At 56.8% G+C, this 24,065-nt stretch overlaps 1 protein-coding gene across 1 annotated transcript in view; it reads right to left on the reverse strand.

The window, feature by feature from the left end:
- Positions 1-1,013: 1,013 nt before the first annotated feature.
- The window catches only part of ZAN (zonadhesin), a 32,836-nt gene continuing 9,784 nt past the window's right edge, over positions 1,014-24,065 (reverse strand). The window contains exons 17-49 of the mRNA XM_048224493.2: positions 23,526-23,710; positions 21,574-21,715; positions 21,295-21,411; positions 20,375-20,499; positions 19,982-20,127; positions 19,255-19,398; positions 18,770-18,877; positions 18,513-18,682; positions 17,658-17,860; positions 16,422-16,563; positions 15,847-16,094; positions 15,414-15,594; positions 15,028-15,139; positions 14,607-14,701; positions 13,873-14,049; positions 12,850-13,058; positions 12,464-12,608; positions 11,941-12,188; positions 11,676-11,840; positions 11,349-11,473; positions 10,718-11,013; positions 7,096-7,307; positions 6,447-6,588; positions 5,839-6,086; positions 5,228-5,357; positions 4,889-5,066; positions 4,418-4,585; positions 3,988-4,127; positions 3,354-3,553; positions 3,121-3,259; positions 2,684-2,824; positions 1,304-1,406; positions 1,014-1,210 (exon numbers count right to left, since the gene is read on the reverse strand). Of these exons, the coding sequence (XP_048080450.1) occupies positions 1,123-1,210; positions 1,304-1,406; positions 2,684-2,824; positions 3,121-3,259; positions 3,354-3,553; positions 3,988-4,127; positions 4,418-4,585; positions 4,889-5,066; positions 5,228-5,357; positions 5,839-6,086; positions 6,447-6,588; positions 7,096-7,307; positions 10,718-11,013; positions 11,349-11,473; positions 11,676-11,840; positions 11,941-12,188; positions 12,464-12,608; positions 12,850-13,058; positions 13,873-14,049; positions 14,607-14,701; positions 15,028-15,139; positions 15,414-15,594; positions 15,847-16,094; positions 16,422-16,563; positions 17,658-17,860; positions 18,513-18,682; positions 18,770-18,877; positions 19,255-19,398; positions 19,982-20,127; positions 20,375-20,499; positions 21,295-21,411; positions 21,574-21,715; positions 23,526-23,710 (5,372 nt within the window). The 3' untranslated portion in view covers positions 1,014-1,122. The remainder of the gene's footprint in view (positions 1,211-1,303; positions 1,407-2,683; positions 2,825-3,120; positions 3,260-3,353; positions 3,554-3,987; positions 4,128-4,417; positions 4,586-4,888; positions 5,067-5,227; positions 5,358-5,838; positions 6,087-6,446; positions 6,589-7,095; positions 7,308-10,717; positions 11,014-11,348; positions 11,474-11,675; positions 11,841-11,940; positions 12,189-12,463; positions 12,609-12,849; positions 13,059-13,872; positions 14,050-14,606; positions 14,702-15,027; positions 15,140-15,413; positions 15,595-15,846; positions 16,095-16,421; positions 16,564-17,657; positions 17,861-18,512; positions 18,683-18,769; positions 18,878-19,254; positions 19,399-19,981; positions 20,128-20,374; positions 20,500-21,294; positions 21,412-21,573; positions 21,716-23,525; positions 23,711-24,065) is intronic.

Here is a 24,065-nt window from a genome sequence, read left to right on the forward strand (position 1 = left end):
CCGAGGGGAGGAGCAGAGGTCAAGAGGACAGGGCACAGATGAATAACAGAGGCAGAAGGTCAAAGATGAGATGAAGGGAGCTCCAGTGGGGGCCAGTGTGCAGCAGGGAGCCCCATGAAGCCCAGGCTAAAACTCCTGGAATCCCGTTAGCGCTCCTGCTATGCCCAGCTCCGGAGCGGGGAGCTGCTCCCCACAGCTAGCCTGGTAGGGGGCCACCCCCCCCCGGGGGGCCCTTCCCCACCCAGCTGGGATCTCGATCCCTTAAACGTAGGTGGCTGCAAGGGTCATCTCAGAGAATAAGCACAGAACCCAGTGTCCTGCCCGCTTTGGCATCCCCTGTCCCTTGGGGTCTTCCATCCTGACCACCCTCACCCCAGCTGATGGCCTTCCTTTCCTTCTTGGGGCCCAAGCAGGATTGTCCCAGCCTCCACCCCCAAGCAGGGACCTGCCTCATGGGAAGCACGGGACCCTGGGAGGAGGGGTCAGAACAGTTGCCCTTTGGCCTCAGGCTGAGGTGAGCTGACCACTCTTGCTAGGATGGGGCTCTGAACTCCTGGGCCCCCAGACCCCACCTTCAGTTGCCATAGTAACCCCTAGGCCATTTTGGGAAATAGACTTGTGCAGAAGATGGAGGCCTCCCGAGGGTCACAGCCAGTCTGCCCTTTCAAAGAAGCCACATTCCCCATCCTTAGCCCGCATCCAGTGATTAATCTCATCGTTAGAAATATCAGAATCCTCAGCATCACCTTCCGCTAGCCCTAGATTCCTGCGAAGACGGACAGTGCAAGTCTTTCCTCCGGTTCCCCAGGAGCCAAAGGGCTAGACGCCACCCCCAAACGGCTTTGTCCAAAGAACAGCCAGACCTCGGTTCCCCTCCCCTCTGGACATTTTCTGCAGGGCACGCAGCCCTAGTCTCCCCCCACCGCCCGCACACCTCTGTCCCTCCCTCCTGTTTCACCCCCAAGACCCACCTCACAGACCCTTCCTCCACCATAGTCATGTGGAAATTCACATTTCAAAAATAAATTTTATTTCCTCTCTCCTTTTTTGAGGACAACTCAAAACTGACTTGAAGGGCACGCTCTGGAACAAAATCCGAGAAAACCTGTATCAGAGGCAGACTCAGCTCCCGGTCGCCAAGGTTCTGGGGTGGGAATGGTTCTCACCAGCGTCTGCCAGCCTGTCTCTACTCTGGCTCTGCGTTTTCTCCCTGGGGGTTGTGGGGAACAGAGGAGGGTAGGTGCCCGCTCCCCCGCTGACTCATCGCCGCCCACCCCTGCTCATCCCCTTTCCCAGAACTCACCTCCTCCTCCTCTTCCTGGAAACACATTCTCTGGTCACTGCGGGCACTAGAACCACCACAGGCACAAGCATCCCCAACAGGACGGCCACAAAGTTGGATGCTTCTGGGGAGCAGGGGACAGGATGTAGGGACATGGGTCAGGAAGGCATGAGGGAGAAGACACTCCCTTTGGATCCTAAGTTGGCACCCAGAAAGGACGGCAGCCCCTAACTCGCTGGGTGTGGCTAGGTCTCCCTCCAGAAGGCTGTTGCTCCACGACCTTGGCACCAGACCCCTAGGACTCCTTTGAGTTTCTGGACACACAACTCCCATCAGCCTTGTTAAGGGAGATGTTCATCCAGCTGGTCCCCTAGAGTCCGGGTACCATCTTGGCCAGTGCTTCTCGAAGAACAGCCTGGAATCACATCCCTCAGTCACCTGGGAGCTTGGTAAAAATGCAGATGTCCGGGCCCACTCCAGACCTACTGAATCCAAATCTCTGGGGGGAACTCGTGAAACGAACACGTGGAAAAAACCACCCCCACCCCACCCTGGCCCGATCTGAGGGGAGATAAAGTTGGTGAGAACCACTGGCCCAGAGGCTCAAGGGAAGTCTAGTCTGGGATGGGGGGAGGTACTGGAGAGGCTTAGGAGGGACACAAGATGGGGAAGTAAGAGCGGGGTGAGGCAAGACCAGAGAAAGGAGCTAGGCTCCAGAGAGAGGATCCCAGAGCATGGCAGTTCCGCCGCATGGCGGGCTTTCCACAGTTTCAGCCACCCACAGTCACCCGCGGTCCAGAAGCAGATGGTCCTCCCTCTGATGAAGCATCGGAAGGTCAATAGCAGCCTAACGCTACCTCACACGGCCCACGTCATTCCTCTCACTTAGGCATCTTACCCTTTCCCATCATCCCAAGAAGAAGGGTGAGGACAGTACAACCGATAGTCTGAGAGAGAGACCGTGGTCACATAACTTTGAATACAGTATATTGTCATAATTTTTCTATTTTGTTGTTGTCAATCTCCTATTGTGCCTAATTTATGAATAAAACTTCATCATTAGTATGCACATGTAGGAGGAAATATGGGGTTTGGTACCGTCGGTGGTCCCAGGCATCCGCTTGGACGGGGGTCTCGGAAAGGACTCCGCACAGATTAGAGGGGCTACTGCATGTCGGTAGGGGATGGGCACAGGGACTCGTTCTGCTGATCTCCGGGGCTCAGAGATTAGATTATTATGTTTTATATAACACACATTATATTAACAATATGCTCTCTATCTGTTAGAGCCCTGTAACAGATGCCTATTATAGGTTAATGTTACATGTATGGAATCATGCCAGAGCAGCTGGTGGTAGGGAAGGGGCTGCGAGGATACAGGGCCTGGGATGAAGTTCTCACCTGGCTTTCCAGGGGGTGGCACGTCCCGAGGCTCCGTGCAGAGGTGTCCCCCATAACCAAGTTCGCACTCACAGGTGAAGTGGGTTCCCTGCTCCTGGCACCGCCCGTCATTCTGACAGGGGTTCCGTAGACACGGGGTTTCTGTGAGGATAAACGGGGTTATGGAAGGTTCTAGGAGGATACCCGCAGCCAGGGAGAGGTCACAGAGAGCTAATGCCAGGAAAAGGCCCCAGCACCGCGCCTGGAAGAGAGCAGCTGCTCACTCCCTCGGCCCCTCCCAAGAAAGAAGGAGAGAGCCGGGGTTAAGGCCCAACTTCCTGACATCGAGGGGGAGGGTCTCAGGCACAGGACACAGGACTGGGAGGGACGACCCTCCGTCCAGCACCCACCCCCCACATAAGGGGACAGCTTGAAGCCACGGGGCCGTCTAGGTTCACCTCGGAAGCAGCCACGAGTGAGGTTCCCCAGGGTGCAGATCTCCCCAGCATGGCAGCTGAGGGGCTCACACAGCAGCACCCCCGAGCGGGCACAGGTGCAGCGCTGAGAGCAATCCTCGGTCACAAAGCTGTCGCCCCGCTGGAGAGGGAGAAGGGCCGGGAGGTGGCGGTCTGGCTTTGCTCCCTCATCTGGCTCTCCTGCCCCCACAGGGCCTCCCCCTCCCAGCGCGGACCTGGTAGTAGACGCCGTTGCTGGTGCAGCCGCAGTGGGCCAGGGGGAGGCTCCGGGCACCACTGTAGACGTAGCCCGGGAGGCTGGCACAGCCCTCCACACAGGGGCCCTCGCAGTCCCTGGGGGCCCCCAGGTGGGCACAGGAGGCCGGGCAGGGTGTCATGCAGCTCTGATAGACGGTGTTGGCCGGACACGCCAAGGCTGACGGGAAAGTCGGAGTGAGCAGGGGGCCGGGCGCGGGTGGAGCCAACAGGTGTGGGGGGACCGCGCGGGGGCAGCTGGAGGGGGAACAAGGTCACCCACCAGAACACAGAGCTTGGCAGGGGCCCGGAGGCCAGAGGAGTGGGCCGGCTTCGGGTGTCTTTGGGTCTGACATTAAAGGGTGCTAAGAAAGTGGAGGAGAGAGCTGGGCACCGGCAAGGAGGAGAAGGGCTCACAGGGGTGGGGTGCGGCTTCCTGGGGGGGCAGAGGGAGGCTGGCTGGGGAGGATTCTGACACGGGCAGTTGCACAGTCGGGGAGCCGAGGGCAAGGCGGGAAGCCCAAGGTGGGCAGGCCTGGGGGGGTCGGAGCTGAGCGAGGGCAGAGATGGCCGAGAGGGTCGGGGAGCGGCTGCTGGGGAAGGTCAGCGCCTCACCGCAGCGGGTGTGGTCCCGCCAGCTGGCCGGGGTGGCGCCCGCCTCCTGGCAGATGATGGCGTACCCGCTGAGGACCTGGCAGCGCAGTTCCTCCTGCTCTTTGGGGCTCCCGGCGGCACACAGATCAAACACACAGTGCCTGGGGGCAGCGGGGCGGTTAGGGGGCTGTCAGAGGTGGCGACACGGGGAGACCCAGCCCTGCAGAAGAGGACCTGGAAGCCCCAGCAGAAAGACATCAGGCAGGGTGTGCGTGTGTCAGCGTGTGTGCGCGCGTGTGCGCATGTATGAGTGTGAGCATGTGGGGAGCGGGTATCACAAGGAACTGAAGCCACAGAGAGACAGAAGTGAGCCAGACAGAGCTCGGATTGCAGAACTGGTAGCAGGCCCCGGAGAAAGGCCACTCCCGTGTAGCCTGGGCCCTTGACTCACTCCTGGAAGGGTTCTGGGGCCACAGTCTGGTGACAGGCAGCAAAGGGGCCCTGGGGGTCCACCAGCACCCTACACGCCTGGGTGCTGTTGATGAGCTCCAGCTGCTCCGGGCTGCATCCCGACTCGTGGAAGCCTGACTCCTCCTCCTCTTCTTCCTCTTGTATGGCCCTGGGGCAGAGACCAAGAGGGGGCCAGGTGAGGCCCCTGAGGACCGTGACCTCGGGAAGAACAAGGGAGGCAGGGTGGGGACGCACGGGGCACAGCCTGGGATCCCTAGTGCCCCCTCCCCCCCACCCCGCAGTCGGACTGAGGGGCAATGGCAGGATGAGATCAGGCAAGTCTGTCTGGGCTCTCGCCCTCGGCTGTGCTTCTCTACTGAGGATACGGGGTGAGCGGGCATGGACAGAGACGGGGCTGCTGTTTACCTCCCCCAGGGCCAGGCCTCCCTGCTCGGAGCCCCAGCCCCCTCACCTTGAGAAGCGGACGAGGTCGCCTCCCTCGATCCTCTGTACCTCCCAGCTATTGCCGAAGGCAAGGAGGTTCTGGGTGACGGTGCCATTGGGCAGCATATAGTCATTCCTCTTGTTCCCATCGAAGTTCCCGCACAGGCCCCGTACCAGCCCCTTATACTTATTGGGCAGCGTGATCACTGCAGGAGGAAGGGGTGTCCAGAAGTGAGGCTCCTCTCCTCTCCACCCCTCCTGGCTATTCCCCTGGCGCTTGGGCCGGTCCCACACAGGGACCTCCTCACCGTTCCCGGCCCCGGCCCAGAAACGCCCCCTCTGCTCTCCCCTCCCCACTCTCAGCTACCTGCGTTTTTGCCTCCATCAAAGGTGACAACCATCTCGAAGTCGGTGATCAGATACAGGCGATGGCCCCGCAGGGCCACCTGCAGACGGTCGCTGGGCTTGTAGGGGATGGCCATCTTCTGGTTGTTGACCTGGAGAAGGCAGGCGGGAGCCACAGAGAGCCCGGAGTCAGCCTGGCCCTCCGCTGCCTCTCCGCACGTCTTCGTATCTGGGGGCCGTCATTCCATGGAACGAGGTACCCCAGTAGGCTTTGCTACCCCGTGTGGCAAAGGCCTCCCCAAGGTCGGCCCCCTTTGCATACATAGCCTCTTCCTTGCAAAACACTTCACAGAGTGTTCGCCCCCGGTACCACTCAGCCCGGCTCCCCCTTTGCCTCCCATGTTCTCTCCTCCCCTCTCTCTTCCTGTCTCTCTCCAACCTCTTGCTCCATCCCACTGCCCTCCTCTGCTTCTCCCCACGAGGCGAGTGTGGCACCGATTCTGACCTCGATGACAAGGCAGTCTGGGCCAGGAACTTCCCGGGAAGAGCGGGGGCCTGGCTTCACCTGTGTTCCGTGGCCTCCCCCAGCCCGGCCTGCCTCCCTGGCCCCTCCTGGCCTGGCCTGGCTCTTACCACCAGCTCCAGATGGGCCTTGAGCTGGACGGTGTAGCCATAAATGATCACAATGATTTCGTGCAGGTAGATGGGGCTCCAGGACGAATACACCTTGTTGCGCCCCTCCACGACCACAGGCACCACCCCAGCGGGGAGCACACCTATGGTCTTTATCAGAGTGTAGGTCATGCGGCCCCGGAAGAGGTAGCTGTAGCCATCAAATGTACGGTAATGGGGGTCCCCGTAAATGGAGCACTGTTCCGACTCTGCCAAGAAGGGCCAACCCTGAGAAGGGACCCTGCCCAGATGTAACAACTCCCCCTGCACCCCTGAATCCCTCTACAGCCCTGATGTCTCTGGTCACCCTCTCTCTTAGCTCTGGGCTCCCTGGCTACTCGATCTTCAACCTTCTCTCTTTCCCAGCCCTAATCGCAAAGCAGGTCCCATCCCCTCATTCTGCACTTTAGAGAGTGAGATCCAGAGTCGGCCGCAGAGCTGGGCAGAGCCCAAATGAGGCCCCAGGCCCACCCCGTGCCCGTGCTGGGGCCCCTTCTGTCTCCAGACCTACCCAGGCTGAGCCCCTCTGGTCCTGCCTCTTGCTCCGCCCCCCTGACGGGCCCTCTTACTGTTAATTTCACAGCCGCCAGTGCCACCGGGCTTGGGCTCGCAGTGGGAGCCAGGGGGGCACCTGAAGGGCTGGCAGTGAACGGTTCCTGCGGTGCAGGCACAGCTTCTCGTGCAGCGAATGGCGATCCAGGTCTTACCCTCCTAGAGAAGCCACGGGGAGAACCAGGGAGTGAGGGGGGAAGGGCCAGTTCCCCTTCCTCTCGCCCGGTCAGCCTGGGCCCGCGGTCTGAATGCCTTTGTTGGCCCAGGCTGGAGGCAGTTACAGGCCGCTCACACCCTGATGTCTCTGTACCACCTCCTAGAGGTATCACGTTCGGTGTCTTACATACGTTGTTCAGGACGTACCCATCTTACAGATGACAAAACCGAGGTAACACACTCGGGAGTGGTACCCACAGGATTCAAGCCGAGGCCACACTCCTTCCGCTATCCCATGCCCCATTCCAGTTATTTGGATGCCTCAGATCCCACACCCCAACCACGCACCCCCAACCCAGGCCTGGCCGGACAGCACCCTGCCCTGTCACCAGTCTGCATCCCCCCGCGGCCAGCCATAGAGACACGGGTGCCCCAGGCTGACAGAGATACAGGAAAGGAGAAGATGTCAACCTTGAGGTGTCCCCACTCCTACTCCCTGTCCCCACTCACGGGGAAGGAGCTGCCGTAGTCGTCCGTGCAGCCACACTGGCTCCTGGGCACACACCGCTGCCCACTGAGAAAGTAGCCGGGCCCACAGAGGCAGCCCTTCTTGCAGGTGGAGGGGACTTTGGGGCCACTGCACTGGCCGGTCAGGTGCAAGCAGGAAGGTGAACAGGAGGGAAGGCAGGCGGAGTAGCTGCTGTGGGCAGGACATTTCAGAGCTGGGGGAGAGGGGGGTAAACGCTTCCTGAGTGTGCGCTCCGTGCCGGGCCCCAAGGAAAGAAAGGAGCAAGAACAGCCCTCCCCGTCCAGTGCGGGAGACAGAGGTCAGCCAGCAGCCACAGCGACCTTGATGTGTATGGTCAGCGAGCGTGCGTGTGTGACACTCTGTTGGAGGAGTTAAATAAAACCCTTTAAGAGAAGTACCCGTGATCACATGCGAACGTTCATGGATAGCAAGAGTCTGCAACATAAAGAAGTTGGGGTCCCTAAGTTAACGTACACGTCTCAGATGATCCCAATAAAATACACCAGCACGATTCTGTTTTTGTTTTTGGTAGGGTGAGAAGATATTAAAGTGGAGAGGAAGATATGAACAAACCAGAAAAGCCAGGAGAACGCTAAAAAAAAAAAAAAAAAAAAAAAGACAGAAAGAAAAGAAAAGAGCAGTGAGTAGTGAATGTCCCTGCCAGAAATGAACACACAGTTGAAAATTCTGAACAATCACAACACTGGGTTACCGGTAAGTGAAGACAGATGGAGAAACGGAAGGGAGAGGAAGCCCAGACAGGGACCCAAATGGGGATGGGAACTTAGGATACGATAAATCATGGCATCTCGGTCAGCGGGAGAAGAGACTGGTCATTTAAGAATGCTGGCGGGGGCGGGTGGCTCAGTCGGTTAAGCCTCTGACTCTTGATTTCAACTCAGGTCATGATCTGAAGGTCGTGGGCGCCGGGTGTATGTGTGTGTGTGTGTATGTGTGTGTATGTGTGTGTGCGCTCTGTGCTCAGCAGGGGGGGGAGGTCAGCTTCTCCCTCTTCCTCTGCTCCTGCCCCATTTCTAAAATAAATAAATAAAATCTTTAAAACAAAACAAACAAAAACCAAATGTAATTCATATCTTATATCGTGCACCAGGATAAAAATCTCTGTGGATAAAACATTTAAATATTAAAAAAAAGAAACCATAGGGGTAAGGGTGCCTGGCTGGCTCCGTCAGTAACCCCACACTGGGTGTAGAGCTTAAAAGAAAGAAAGAAAGAAAGAAAGAAAGAAAGAAGCCATAAAAATGCTGGAACAAAACATGAGCAAATTCTTTTTTAAGTTTGGAGTGTGTAAAGTATTTGTCACTACGACTCAAAACGCAAAAGCCACAGAACAAAGACTGATATATGCTATCCCACATATATATATATATATATATATGTATATGTATGTATGTATTTTAAATTTGCATGACAAAAAAAGTCAAAGATGAAAAAATAAGAACCGGAAAAATGTGTGTAGCTCGTAGCACTAATGGGGGCTACTCTCAGGGGGCCTGGGGGTCCCAGTAGGTTAAGCGTCTGACTTGATCTCAGCTCAGGTCCCTTTTTTTTTTTTTTAAGATTTATTTATTTCAGACAGAGAGAGGAAGAGAGAGCATGAGCCCAGTGGGGGAGGGGCAGAGAGAGAAGCAGACTCCCCGCTGAGCAGGGAGCCCTGAGCAGGGAGCCTGACATGGGGCTCAATCCCAGGACCCTGGGATCATGACCTGAGCCGAAGGCAGATGCTCAACTGACTGAGCCACCCAGGCGCCCCTTAGCTCAGGTCTTGAACTCAGGATCATGAGTTCAAGTCCCATGGTGGTGAGGTCAAATTAATAATTTAATTAATTATTAAAACTAAATAAATTAATTAAATATAAGTAAACAAATAAAGGGCTACTCTCTGCCATAGATAAAAGACCTCCTTAAGATAGTTTGATAATTCCAACCAGTCGGTGGAAAAAATGGTGAAGGAGAACAAAGACAGAGCTCACAGCAAAGGAGATCAGACAACTCCCAAACATACGAAAGAATGCATTAACCTCACTCATAATAGGAAAAATGCAAATTAAGACTCTTTGTATTTTTCACATATCCGACTGGCAAAGCTCTGTGCGGGCAAGGCTGCGGGGAATCAGGCACGCTCTCTGTGCTGCTGGTGGGAATGTAAATTCCTCACCCCCTGTGGAAAGCCAACTGGCAACATCTCTCAGAAGAATGAATGCACCCAGTCCTCATCCAGCATTCCACGCCTAGGAATTTATCCTACAGACAGACGCGTGCATACAAAATCGTAACTGGGTAAGGTTTCCCGCTGTAGCACTGTTTGTAATAACAACGGGAAACAACAAGAAAGCCCACCAACAGGAGACTAGTTAAATAAATTATGACAAATGAGGGGCACCTGGCTGGCTCAGTTGGGGGAGTGTGTGACTCTTGATCTCAGGGTTCTCAGTTCGAGCCCCACGTTGGATGTAGAGATAATTTAAAAATAAAATCTTTAAGGGGCGCCTGGGTGGCGCAGTCGTTAAGCGTCTGCCTTCAGCTCAGGGCGCGATCCCGGCGTTCTGGGATCAAGCCCCACATCAGGCTCCTCTGCTAGGAGCCTGCTTCTGCCTCTCCCACTCCCCCTGCTTGTGTTCCCTCTCTCGCTGGCTGACTCTCTCTGTCAAATAAATAAATAAAATCTTAAATAAAATAAAATAAAATCTTTAAGGGGCGCCTGGGTGGCTCAGTTGGTGAAGCGTCTGCCTTCGGCTCAGGTCATGAATCCAGCACATAATCTCCGCAACACAGCGGGGGACCCTGCTTCTCCCTCCCCCACTTCCCTTCGCCCCCTTCTCGTGTGCACTCTGTCTCTCTCAAATAAATAAATGAAATCTTAAAAAAAAATAAGTTCCTGAACGATGTGAACATATCACATACTGAAAACACATTAACCACTGTCTTAAAGTTTCAAAGGTTCTGGAATTACATAATGTGATAGTTGCGGAACCTTGTAAAGACCCTACAGAACAGTGAATGGTATAATTTTAAAGTGGTGAATATCATGGTATGTGAACTATAATTTGAAAAAAACAATTTAAGAGCTACGGAAGGATGCCCAGGAGTCTGCCAGGAAGCGAGAAGAAAGAACTTTCCAGGTGCAGGGAGCAGTGTGGATAGAGGCAGGGAGGGGTGTGGAAAAGCAAGGCCTGTGAGGTGGGGGGGGTGTTGGGGAACGGGATGGTTTGGTGCAGGGGTTGGGCAGGCACACAGGGAAAGGGGCAAGAGAGGACAGGCCAGGAGAGCCGGCAGGGTCTCGGATGTCTCCGAAAGGAGCTTGGACTTAACCTTGCAGGCAGGAGCCATGCAGGGGAGTAACACAATCACATTTCCTTTGGAAAACGGGCGCTGGCGAAGAAGGAGATGAGAAGCAGCCCGTGCTGTCCCGGGGCGCTGGCGCGATCAGATTGTGAACGAGCCAGGAGCCACGAGCCACGTCAGAACAATGAGGTCAGGCATAGGTCAGCAACAATGGGAAAGGAGGACAGGGAGCTTTAAAGGGTACAGAGACAGAAACGAGGTGTGGGAGGGTCTGCGGTGACCGTAGGGGACACTCACGGCAGAAGCTGCTGTTTCTCCAGATTGGGGGCTTGAGCCCCTTGGCCCGGCAGGCGGCCCCGAAGCTTTCCAAAGATTCACAGAGGGCGTGGTTCAGGCCTCCAAACTGACACAGGTTGTTGGTACAGCTGAGCAGGAAGGGCCTGAGGACCACGTGGCTGGCACACTTAGCCCAGGCCGGAGCCTGCAAGGCCGTCTGGCACTGTGCCTGGGCTCTGGCTAGGTCAGCCGTCCTGCAGTTTGCATTCGGCTTCTCCGGCGTTTCCGCTGGGATCTTCTGTGCATCTGGTTGGCATCTACAGAGGAAGAAAGGGTCAGCCGAGGGACAGCCACTGCCCCACCTGTGAAAACGACTTGGCACTCCCAAGTGATTCCGAAGACCCCCCTTGTCTTCACCAGGAAGCTGGTCTGAGCTCTGGCCACGTTCCCTGCAGCCTCAGTCCCCTCCCATGTGTTGAGGCCAAAAATGGAAGACTTTCATGTTTCCCCAGATAGGTTCCCGGGACGCAGAAGCCCTCCTCTGTCAAGGTGCACACACACAGGAGCGCTCCGGTCCTCCTATCCCCTGCCATATAGTCTGGGCTCCCAACTCGTGTTGCTATGAACATGCAGAGGCTTTGGGGACAATTACTTGGGGTCAGACTTCCTATCTTGCCAACTGGCCACCAATTCAGTGTCATTCTGGGCCAGGTCATCACCGGGCATCATGAGCTCATCCTCTTCCTCATCATTGAAGTTCCCGCACAAGCCGCAGACCTGGGGGGCGAAGGGGTTCTCAGCAGGCCGGAGAGGCAGTAGGGCCTTTCTCACCGGTGCCCGGTGCCCGCATTTCCACTCCTAAGAAAAAGGCGCCCTCCCAGCCCTCCTCCGTCCTGGGGAATGACCCCTTGGGTCTGGAGAGGGTTCAGCGCCCTCTGGAGGCGGACTCCCCTGGGGAAGAGCTAGGGGTTTCCCCCACCTTTTGGTAATAGGCTGTAGGGAGCTGGACCTCGAAGAAGCCATTGCCGTCAAACTTGACCTGCAGCCCGATGTTCACGGTGAGTACGGTGTAGATGCCACTGGCCGTGATCCTGACCCCCTGGATCTGGGTGGTCGAGGGAAGGGTGACCTCTGTGCCGTTGATCTACAGAGACGGGCAGGGCAGGTGAGTGGGAAGAAGGACCAGAGCCCCTCCCCAGAGGGGGGCTGGCGTCCTCCCTCCCCACCCATGCCGCCCAGCTCACCAGCACGCGGTGGCCCTCTGCCAAAGTGACCCGGGTGTTAGAGATGTCGATATTGAGCCGGAGGAGGTAGAAAGCAGCGGGGTGGCTTCTCCGCTTCCCATGCTTGCCACTGATCTTGAAGAAAGGCAGGTCCATGGTGGAGTGGCACACTTTCAGCAGGACATAAGTGCAGGTGTCCCGAATGGTATGGCGAGTGCCATCGAACGTCACATACGGGGAGCGGTCCGAGGTACGGCACACCCCCATGCCTGGCAGAGAGGGAAGGGTGGCTGAGGAGTGGTCCGGCCTCCATAAGGATGAGGCTTGGAGGCGGAGTGGGCATTGTTGTCCCATCAAACTCGTGGCTGGGAGAACCACAAGGGAACCCAAAAAGACCTTCCTGATGGCGCAGGGGTCACCCCCCCCCCCGCCGCGGCGCCAAGCTCTTCAGGAAGGCAGGGAGGGGAGCCTTGTGCTACAGATGGCGGGAGAGGGGGAGGAGGAGTCGGGGAGAGCAGGCTCCGTGACTTCAGGGGCTTCCCACCTGAAGTTCGGCAGCGCAGCAGGCCGTCCAGGGGCCAGCACAGCTGGCCGGGCTTGCAGGTGCTCTGGTAGCAGGAGATGTTGCTGCGTGCGGAACAGGTACAGAGCCTGGAGCACGTGCTGTCTGTGTACCAGCTCTCCCCGACCTGTGGGACGTGGGCATCAGCAGAGCCAACAGAAGTTTGGAAGCTGGAGTCGGACTGAACCCCTCCACCAGCGCCCCCGCCCCCAGGCTCGCTGCCCTTGACTGCTTGCCTCCATCCCTAGCCTTCCTCAACCTTTTGGCTTCTGGACTCGCTGCTCAGCCCCCTAGACGGCCCCCCACCCCTTCAGAGGCTCTGAGCCCTCCCGCCCCCGGACACAGGGCATTGAGGTCTAGCCCCTCACCGGGTGGTAGGAACCATCCTGGTTGATGCAGCCGCACTGGCTGAAGGGCACACAGGAGGTTCCGCTCAGGATGTGGCCTTTCTGGCACTCACAGCCCTCGGTACAGGGCAGCCCTGCTGGGCAGTCTTTTGGGGTGTTCAGGCTGAGACAGGTGGCCGGGCAGGGGTTGGCACAGGGGCTGTAGCTGCTCCTGGGAGGGCACTTCGGAGCTAAGAAGAAACCAGTGTGAGCAAGGGCAGTGATTTCCAGCTCCCTGACCTTGGGGCTTCGAGAGTTCCCGAGAACGTTCATCAGATGAACGGATACACAAAGCGAGGTCTGTGCATACAGTGGAATCATTTGCAGCCTTAAAAAAGATATTCTGGCCCACGCTCCAACGCGGATGAAGCTTGAGGACATGCCAGGTGCAACAAGCCCCTCACCAAAAGTGACATACTGTATGATTTCACTTCTGTGAGGTCCCTGGAGTTGTCAAATTCATAGACACACAGCAGAACAGTGGTTGTGGGGCCGGGGAGGGGAGAACGGGGTGGGCGGTGGGGGTTCGTGTTTAATGGCCGCAGAGTTTCAGTTTGGGAAGATGCAAAAGTTCTGGAAACGGATAGTGCTCACGGGCGTACAGCACTGTGGATGTCCTTTAAGCCTCGGAATTGGATACTTAAAAATCATTTAAATGGGAAGTTTTATGTTATGTATATTTTACCACATTAAAAAAAAGAAAAAGAGTTCCTGGAAAAGAGAGTAAGGAAGAAAGGGAACAGGGCTGGCCCGGGTCAGACGGGAAGGAGGCAGTAACCAAATGAGGGTGAACCGTCTTGGCGAGGAGGGAGCCTGATGGAGAAGGCTCCCAGGACAGGCAGAGAAGTTGAAAAGGGCTTGGAGAGACTGCAAAGAGAAGCGAGGGAGGAGGGTTCCTTCTGCGGCTGAGGGCCAGGCTGTGAAGGGAGAGTGAAGCCGACTTGCAGGAGAGGAAGAGAGAGAGAGGGATCTGGCGGCTTGGGGAGCGGGTGGTCGGTCACTCACGGCAAAAGCTGCTGTTGCGCCAGGTGGGGGCCCTGCCGGCGTGTGCGCACAGGGATGCATAGGCCTGCAGGGAGCGGCACAGGGTCAGGGCGTCACCCTTGGTCCCACACTGGCCATACACACAGCTGGTGAAGCTGGACTGGGGGGGCACCACCCCGTGGCACTGGGAGAAGGGTCCTGGGGGATGAAACAAAGTACGAAGATTGGATTGGAAAGGAAAAGAATCATGTCATTGCTTTGGGGTGAATTCAACATCCATTTCAAGCAAAACCCAGTAATTACTGGGGTGCTTGGGGGGCTCAGTCGGTTAAGCGCCCGATTCTTGGTTTCGGCTCAGGTCATGATCTCAGGGTTGTGAGATCGAGCCCCGAGTCTGGCTCTGCGCTCAGCGCGGAGTCTCCTTGAGATGCTCTCCCCTCCCTCTTCCACCCCTCTGCTCCTCCCCCTGCTCGTACTCTCTCTCTCAAAATAAAGAAATAAAAATTTAAAAAAACCCATAATTATTGAGAACCTACTGTTTGAAATGCAAAAAAAAAAAAAAAAAAAAAAAAACCAAAACGGTGACTGATGCATCAGAGCCCCCGAGATGAGCACCGCCTCTGTCTTCCCTCTGCTTGCCTTCCTCCTGACTTTTCCTCTATTTCGTGTCTAAATATCCTTCCTCCCTCCCTGACCAGTCCCCCTCCTCTACCTCTCACTAGGGGAGGAAAAAGAGGCTAGCAAGGGATGCTTACCCCGAGGGTTCACTAGGATATCACAATTCTTTTTCCAGTTGTTTGCCTCTCTGTTCTCCAGGCATCTGGAGGGCTTGCCACCCTCAGCAAAACACCTAAACGAGGAGAGGGGAAGGGAAAGGAATTTAGGATTGGAGGAAACTTCCCAAACACTGAAGCAAAAGTGGAGAGGGAAAATGGGAGGGGGATAAGGACAGGAGAAGAGAACAAAGTGTTCCCTCAAGTAGGAAAGTCAGAAGATGCAGCAGGAAGGAACAAGGTTAGCTCTCAGGACGGACTTCCCAAGAGGGCTCTTCAAAGAGACAGGTCAGTAAGCCCAGGACCAAGTGGGGGCAAGGGAGGTCCATTCCAGGCTCAGAGAGATCAGGGATGCACAGAGGACCTCCCCCCTCAGGTCCGGCTCCCCGCATTCCCAGCTCACCCCGGTTCAGAGTACTCCGGTAACTTCCAGGCGACCCCCAGGTGGACAGAGCTGGCCACAGGCCTTTGGTTGGGGAGCAGACTGTCATCCTGGCTATCGTTGTTGTAGTTGCCTGGAGGAGGGGCCTGTTAGAGGCCACTGAGGCACCCCACCAGCAGACCCACCCCGGGACCACCCCCTGCCTCCCAGAAGAGTCAGCTCACTCTTCGCTCAACAGACCAAGGTTCACCTCTTCTTTCTCTTCACCTTGGCTTCCCTTCACGCCTGCCCTCCTGCACAGCGCCCTCAAACAATGAACGGGCAGGCAGTGCTTAGGACACCTAATTCAATGTGTGGGTGAGCAGGACCAGGACAGACTCTTGCCCATAGATGCCCAGGGAACTCACCACACAACCCGCAGAGCCGGCCGGCGTAGGAAGACGGCACCGTCACTTCGACCAGGTGGTTCCCATCATAGCGAACTTGAAGCCCAAAGTCCGTGTAGAGGAGGGTGAAGAAACCACTGGGCCTTATGCTCACCCGGCCTTGCGCAGGCAACAGAGGCAGGGCCACCCGGCGACCATTCAGCTACAGAGGCAGAGAGGACACGGTAGGGAAAGGCGCTTGGGACAAGGACAACGGGGGCCAGGACCAGAGAGCAGACAGGGATGGCGATGCGTCTCCAGAATTGGGGCTGGTCCGGGGCTGGGTCTGCTGTGAGCTACCCCCCAGGGGCTCCAGAAGCCGGACAGGTGGGCCTGCCCCCGTGAGGACGGGCAGCGAAGAACCCCTGAGCGGGCTGGGGGCGTGGGGCCCGGGGAGGTGGGCGGAGGCACGCACCATGACCTTGTGGCCTTTGATCAGTGAGATTCTCAGGTTGAAGACCTGCACGTGGACGGCTCTGACGTACGAGGCCTCCAGGTTCCCGCCGCGAAACTCATTGGTGGTGCTCACGACAAAGTAGTTCTCTAGGGACCTAGACTGGCAAGGTCGGGTCAGGATGTAGGTGCAGGTGCCCATGAAGAGGTGCAGGGCTCCGTCGAACGTCAGGTAGTGGGGGTCCCCTGAGACACTGCAGGTCGCGGCCCCTGAGGTGGAGGAGATGGCATCAGAGACCCCCGAACCCTGAGCTGCCATCCCGGCCAGTCCACACTGGAGTGGGACCCATGGCTCCTCCGTGTGGGAGGCTTGGCCTGCAAAGGTCAAGCACAGGGACTGCCCCAACCTCACTGGGTCCGTGAAGAGGCTGGTCTGGCTTGGCCCAATGCCTTCCAGCAGCCCCCCCCCCCCCCCCGGGGCAGGCCCCAGCTCTCTGGGGTGCCTGCTTTAGGGCAGAGCCACGCCCTTGCTTGAGGCCACATGGGCAGCACACCCCCCCCCCTTGCCCCCGGCTCGCCTCCCACCTGGCTGCTCACCTTGGGCATGGCAGCCATAGATGCCATCCTGCTGACGACAGACCTCCTGGGCCTGGCACCTCCACGGCGTGCAGCGAACTTTACTGTTGCCCTCACAGGTGCAGAGCTGCGTGCAGCCTGGCTTGAACCACTGCTCCCCTACCTGGGGCACGGAAGGAAGGAAGGAAGGGAAAGAGATCATTCCCAGGTCTGACTGCCGGCCGACGGCTGCTTGGATCCGGGGCTTGCTTGCCGGAGAGCCATTCCCACCATCCTGAAACGCTGGCTTAGCTGCAAAAGTCTGGCATTCGCCCGCTTATTCAGTCTTTCACTTGTTTGTCCCGTTGCTCTTTCAACAGATAGCTATCTGTCTGCACTAGAGAGATGTTAGGGATTCAGGGATGAACTGGATGGACGATGTCTCTGCCCCAACAGCTCATGACCTAGTGGGGTGGGGGGCAGTAAACAAGTAAACTAATTGATCAGGTGCTCCCACACGATATGCACCCGAAGAAGACAATCAGGGGACCCAACGCAAGTTTCCTGCCCTTGACACAGACAATAAGCACTTGCTATAGAAGTTTAGAGGGAAACCTTCTGACTTTGCTTATCAGGGAGGCTTCAAGGAGGCGGCGGCATTTGACAAAGCCTCAGAGCAGGTGAAGGACTCCGACAGGCATGGTGGCTGCAGGCAGAGCAGAGACAAAGGGGCTGCAGAGAAGGTGAAATTGGCGGGAGAGCAAGGCCCGGACAGAGCGTTCAGCGGGCCAGCCCCGAGCGGGGCTGAGAGTTGTGATGGACACCAGTGCTGTTGCCAGGCACAGGGTGAGGGACAGGCAAAGAAGGAAGAGCGAAGCACTGCAGACGAGGGTCTGGCTCCAAATGCTGCCTCTGAGGGAGTGTGCAGACAGGGGCCCAGGTCGGGGCCAAAGGCCTTCGGCAGAGAAAGGAGCCCGTGGCAGCGGATGACACGCTGTTTGGAAAGATACTTGTGTTTGCACAGATGACACAGAAATGCTTGGGCCCTCAGAGGACGAGAAACTCCGGGAAAATGTCTCAGGGGCATGGAGGGGAGAGAGCCCGGGGGCTCAGCTCTGCCGGCAGTGTGGGGAAGGGCGGCTAGGGCTCCATCCCAGAGCTGGAGAAAGAAACGGGGAAGCAGATCTGGGCCCCAATGTCCCTCCCCGCAGCCCTCCCCACTACGGCTTCCCGGCCTTCTGCCCCGCACACGGGCTCAACCCGGTGCCAGAGGCTCACCTTGAGGTAGCCCACCGTGGGGTCAAGGCACCCGCACTGGGACTGGGGGACGCACTGCAGGCCGCTGAGCACGAAGCCTGGGTTGCACTCGCAGCCCTCCACGCACCGGTTCTGGCAGGACATGCCGGAGAAGCCGGGACGGCAGGTGGCAGGGCACAGCTTGGCGCAGAGAGTGTACCCGCTGTTGGGTGGGCAGGTCAGAGCTGGGCGAGGGAGAGGCAGACGTGAGAAGAGCAGAGGGCAGGACAGGGAAAAGGGAACGAAGTCTGTTCGGAGGCCAGCATTCAGAGGGCCCCCTGCTAGAGGCTTCTGCCCAGTCCAGAGAAGCAGAGAGTGACCGGGAGAAGCGGGACCAAAGAGCTCAGCTTCTGCCCTGGGCCCGGAGAGGGGCCTGCAGGGAGCTACCAAGAGGCAGGTCCAAGGGCGCAGACAGATCCAAGTGTCTCGGCTGCTGTATAGACATGCCCAGAGTGAGCAGTCAGGGTGATGGAAAGCAGGCGAGAACACCCATGGGGCCTCGATCCAGGGCATAGCCTTGCCCCAAAGCAGGCTCCCCAGAGGCCGTGCGGGAGCTCACGCCGGGAATCTGTGTGTTCTGTGTGCAGTGGACAACCTGGCATGTGTCTACACAGATGGGCATTGCTCCACTTAGCCTCGAGCGGCTGGGAGGGCTCAGGGTGTGCAAGGGACTGTGACTTTTCTCGCTGGTTGTTTCTGACTGCAGCTTTCCCTGTGCATGCGTGGAAGCAAAGGGGTTTCACCAGGGGCCCCCCAGCCCATGCTAACACTTGGATGCCGGCCCTCTGCTCGCATCTGCCTGTGAAGGAAGGGGCCCCGCCGCTCGGCACAACTCACGGCAGAACTCGGGTCCCCTCCAGGGCTTGACCGTGTAGCCGGCATCCTGGCAGATCTCGGTCAAGGCTGCCATGTGGGTGCACAGCACTGACTGCAGCCGCGGGAATTTACACATGTCAAACACGCAGTTCTTGAAGAACACAGAGGCCTTGAGGTGAGGCAGACATGCCCTGAGGAGAGAGGCCAGGTCAGAGGGAACGACCCCAGGTGCCAAGAGACCCCCTCTCACAGCCCTACCATCCATCCCCCCTTCATACTCGAAGGCTCCGCGGGTGTCCATGAGCCGGCCGCAGAACTGTAGTGCCGACAGACTGCTCAGAAAGCCCCGGTTGCAAGACGGAGGATTTGCCGGGTTCTTCTGGCACCTAGAACGGACCCACCCCACATGCCCTCGAGGCTCGCCTCCCTCCCGGGCCCCAACCCCAGCAGTGTCGCGGCTCACGGCAGCCCCTAGTGGACAGCATCTGAATCCCGAGCCCGAAAGGAGGCGGGAAAACCCGGGGCTGAGCCAGCAGGGGAGGCTGCTCATCGTCCCCTGAGCGCGGCAGAGATGGGGGGGGGGGGGGCGGAGCGTGGTGGCGAGAAGCTCGTGAACTTGGCCAGAATGGGAGGAGGGAGAACAACAGGTGTGGGGAACATGCAGGAGAGGAGAAAGGAGAAAAGGGCTGATGCCAGGCGGGGTGCGTGCTTCTTGGAAGGGCAAAGAGCAGGGGGGCAGAGGCAGGGGTGGGGATGTCCTCACTCCTTGTCCTCGTCCTCTGCTGTCTGCCAGCTGTTGCCCAGATCCTCCACGTCCTGCGCCGGGCTGCCATCCGGCTTCCGGTTGTCATTGCTACCGTCCCCGTCATAATTGCCACAGAAGCCACAGAGTTTCCTCGAGTAGGTGCTGGGGCCATGGGGAGAGGAGGCAGCATTAATGGCGAGAAGGGGCTCCAGTCGCCGAGGGACCAGGGCAGAGGAGGGCAGAGTGGAAGAGTAACAGGTGCAGACTTTGAGCCAGGGTGCGTGCCAGCTGCCAAGGGCACAAGGACCTCCCACCCCTCACCCCGGAGCCATCCTTCCTGCTCCCCTCTCCTCTTCCACTCACACCGCATCTTCCCACATTCCCGTTTTTTTCTGTGTGTTTGCCATTCACCATCACAAAGGCATTCTTTCTCTTGTTGGTTTCTCTGGGGAACAGCTCTCTCTTGAAGCCTGGGGTCAAGTGACCACTCTTCAGCTCCCAAGGCCCATTAGTGACTTCTTCTAGCACATTCCCAAAGCATTGTGTGTATATCCTGCTATTATCACACTGCCCTGAAGCCATTTCCGCCTGTCTCCTCATCCAAAGGGAGGCCTGCCAGTGGAGGTGCTTCCTACCCCCGGATTAAGAGTTAGTGCCTGGAAGGGAAGGGGAGGGCGAGGGGAAGGTCCTGGGAGAGGGAGGGAGGGGCAGAGCACGGAGTGGCAGCTGCCTGTGCACCCCTCACCTGGGCACACTCATAAACAGCTGCTGGTCACCATCCCATCTCACTCGCAAACCAAACACCGTCTGCAGCTCCACAAATCGCCCACTTGAAGCCAGGAAGATGCCTTTAGAAGGTATGGCGGGGAGGGTGACTTGCTGATCCCCAACCTGGAAGGTGGGTCAAGGGAGACACAGATGGGGGGGAGGTCAAGGAGAACCCCCAGCAGACACCCACGTCCAGGCTGGAAGGCACGACAGCCCTCCACAGCAATCCTCGGTAACACATGGAATGCTCTGGAGGCTGTCCCTGAGAAGGTCGGAGGCTGCAGGTGCTGGCTGGGACCTGGCCGCCCACGGGACAGGCCACAGCCCGGCCTGGAGCCACCGGCAGGACTGGAGAGGAGAGGACACTCACCAGCACGCGGCGGTCCCCGAGCAGCGTGATGGTGACCTTGGACAGCGTCACATAGATTTTGCTCAGGATGGACATGCTTTCCTGTCCTCGACCCTCATTCTTTGCTGCCACCCTGAAGAATGGCTCTGGGTGGGGAGATGGGTCAAGAGTACGCAGGGATTCATTCAACAAGCATTTCTTCCTTTCTTTCTTTTTTTTAAAAAGATTTTATTTATCCATTTGAGAGAGAGAGAGAGAAAGCGCGCACATGCCGGAGCTCCAGTTGGTGGGGGGAGGGGCAGAGGGAGAAGCGGACTCCCCGCTGAGCAGGAAGCCCATGTGAGACTTGATCCCAGAACACTGGGATCATGACCCGAGCCAAAGACAGACGCTTAACCGACGGAGCCACCCAGGCGTCCCCTCAACAAGCATTTCTGAGCGTCCACTAGGGATGGTGCCCACACCTGGTGCTGCAGAGATAAAGGCCCCCCCCAGACCCCGGCCCTTAGTTTGAGAGGGGAGGCGGGACCCAGATGTGACTGTCAGCCTTCTTCCAGAATCGCCTGTAACTCTGCTGAGACTCTGTCTCCCCTAAGGGACTGGGACATCCTCCGGGGCGAGGCTTTGTAATAGTTCTCGCCTCCCTCTATGGCCATTATTCCCATTATTCCAGGCGGGTCCTCGGGTCCTCGCTAAAAGTGGGCCCTGGAAACTGCTGATAAAGGGAAGTGTCTTACAGGGCACTCTCCCCCGCAGTCTGGTCCTGCGAAAGTCTTGCTTCTGGCGTGGACCTGTCAACTCTTGTTCTACAGAAGGCCCTGTTCCCATCTCGCGTCTCCCCCATCTGCCCCCACCCCCGGCCCTTTCCTGCCACCCTCTGTGCTCCCATGCACAGCTGTTCTGACCTTGGACCCCTGGCCCAGGCATCTCCAGGGCCCTACCTGTTGAGTTGCCGCAGGGTTGGGCCAAGATGTAGGTGCATTTGCCCGTGAAGCTGAAGTGCCTCCCATCAAAGGTGATTTGATGAGGGTCTCCATAGACAGTGCACGTGGCAGTGCCTGCCGAGGGGAGGGGGTGGGGAGCATGTGAAGCGGCAGGCTAGGTCCCTCAGCCGCCTCACCCACCCAGGATTCCTCTGGTCAAGGAAGGGATTGGGACCCTGGCGTCATACCCACTCTGACAGGCTGGCGGGCGGGGGTAGCATGAAGGGAGGGTCTCACCGTAGGGTTGGCATCCATACTGGCCGTTCTTTAGCTGGCACACCGTGTGTGTCCCGCACTGGGAGATCTGACACTCCATCTGACTGCCAGGCTTGCAGCGGCAACGTTCTGTGCAGTTAGAGCTGAACCACTCCGCCCCGGGCTGGGAGCAGGGGATCCAGAGTCACAACGTTGTAGCTCTAGGGGCCCTTAGCCCTTCCCCACCAAACCTGCAGACCTAAACTTGCTCATACTCTTCCTCTTCCCAACCCCTACCAGATATTCCTGTCTACCACAGGACATTGCCATATGCTGCTCTCTCATCCTGGAATGCTTTTCTGTTCCTTTCCAAATCATTCTTATGCAACCAGCCAGCAGAGTTCAGCTCAAGGGTCACTACTTCCTCGGGAAGACTTCTCAGACCCCCCTGACTAGGTCATCCTCACAGCTCAGGGTACCTTTCTTTCCCAGGACTTACCACGATTGCACCTTCGTGTTAATTTCTGTGATTGTTTGATTGCAAGCACTCTGTGAGGGACTGTGTCTCTTTATTCACTTTGTAGCCTCAACACATAGCACACTGCTTGGCAGGAGCTCTCATTCAAGACACGCTTGCTGTATCAGAGTGACCTAAGACCCCACGTGTCCCCCAGGATCTGAGAGCATTAGGAGAGCAAGGACCATGCCCTATTCGTGGTGGCCCCAATTCCAGGAGGGTTGAGAGTACTGAAGAAACATTCGTTAGATGCATAAATGAATCTTTATAAGACATGCATACATGCGTCCCTGACACAGGGACTCCCAAGAGACTGGTTAAAGGGAAGTGGGGGAGAAAGTGGTGCCCAAAGAGACAAATAGCATCTCAGATGACAGATGGGAAGAACACCTGGAACTGAGAAGAGCCACTGGACGCTAGTGAATAGCTTAACACACTTACAATGACTTACATATGATATTTATCATAATTAGCTAATAATTGTAACATTTATTAAGTACTCGGTCCAAGTTGGGATCTAACTTCATCTTCACAACAATCTTATGAGGTAAGTAGATATTATGGACACGTTTTGTAGACACAGAAACAGATCTGAAGAGGAAAAGAATCTTGCCCAAGGTCACCCAGCAAGTGAATTTTGGAACCCAGATTTAAAGCTCTGATAGGCTTGACTCTAGGGTGGCCCTGTCCAATACAGCGGCCACCAGCCCTTTGTGGCTATCGAACTCTTGAAATGTGGCTGGTCCAAGTTGATATATGTCCTAAGTGTAAAAATACACACTGGATTTCAAAGAATTAGTATGGGGGAAAACAGGAATGTAAGCGATCTCATTAAGAACTCTTCATTACATGTTGAAATGAGAATAGAGATTGCGTACATTATTGGAATTCACTTAACCCGTTCCCTTTAATTTTTAAAAACATGGCTATCAAGAAACATAAAATAACGTGTGAGGCTTGCGTGCTATCCCTTTTGGACAGCAATGGCTCAGAGCCTGTGCCCCTTCTGCTTGCTTCGAATCTTCCTGGGGAGGGGGGTGGGTTACCAATTCGGGGAGACGGGAACTCCTGTGTTTTGACAGGATTTGCAAGTTCCTTTGGAAGAAGATTCTGGAATGCTGTGTTCTGCCCTGAACAGGCCTGAAGCTCTACTCAGCATCCAGGGCTCTCTGCATATGCAGGGACCCCCAGCTTTCCTCAAAAAGGAGATGAGGAAGGTCTTGGACCACCTGGCTGGCCCAGTGAGTACTAGCTGGGCCAAAGTGGGTACTTAGCAAATATTTACCGCATGAACAGAGAGGACAAGGAAAAGACACATTTGGAAAGAATCACTCCACCATTGTGTAACTTCACCAGCTTGTGAGCTGGCCCCTTGGGGTGGTCCCAACAGATCCGAAGTCATCTCCCCTGGGGAGGAGATGAAGTCAGAACCCCCTCGCCATCTCTCTTCGGGGCCCTGGCCTCCCAGTGGTCTTACCTTATAGTAATTGTTGTTGTAGAAACAATTGCAGGAAGACGCATTGATGCAGCGGGACTCATGAAACAAAAAGCCAGAATTGCAGACACAGCCGGGTTTGCAGAGGGGCCTACAGCTGGGCTTGGGTCTCTCGCAGGATGCTGGGCAGGCGCAGGGCTCGTAGTGGGCATTTGGGGGGCACCTCGCTAAGGGGAAAACACCCTGCGTCAAGCCTTCACTCTACTGCTTTTTTCCGGGAGATTTCCTGTCTCTACCCGCGCCCTCAAGTTCTCCAGGAAGGAGGTCCCTAGGATTCAGCCATAAAAAGGAACAAGGATCTGACACGTGGATGAACTTGAAGTTCTCGCACACAGACAAACCTTTAAAACATGATGCCGAGTGCAAGGAGCCAGTCACAAAAGACCACACACTACATCATTCTCTGTGTGTGCAATGTCTAGAACAGGCAAATTCACAGAGACAGAACGTAGGTTAGGGGTTGCCAGGGGATGGGGCGCAGTGGGGGCTGGGGAGAATGTGGAGTGACTGCTAACGGGTAGG

The sequence above is a fragment of the Ursus arctos genome, unplaced genomic scaffold (assembly GCF_023065955.2).
Source record: "Ursus arctos isolate Adak ecotype North America unplaced genomic scaffold, UrsArc2.0 scaffold_2, whole genome shotgun sequence".
Taxonomy (NCBI): domain Eukaryota; kingdom Metazoa; phylum Chordata; class Mammalia; order Carnivora; family Ursidae; genus Ursus; species Ursus arctos.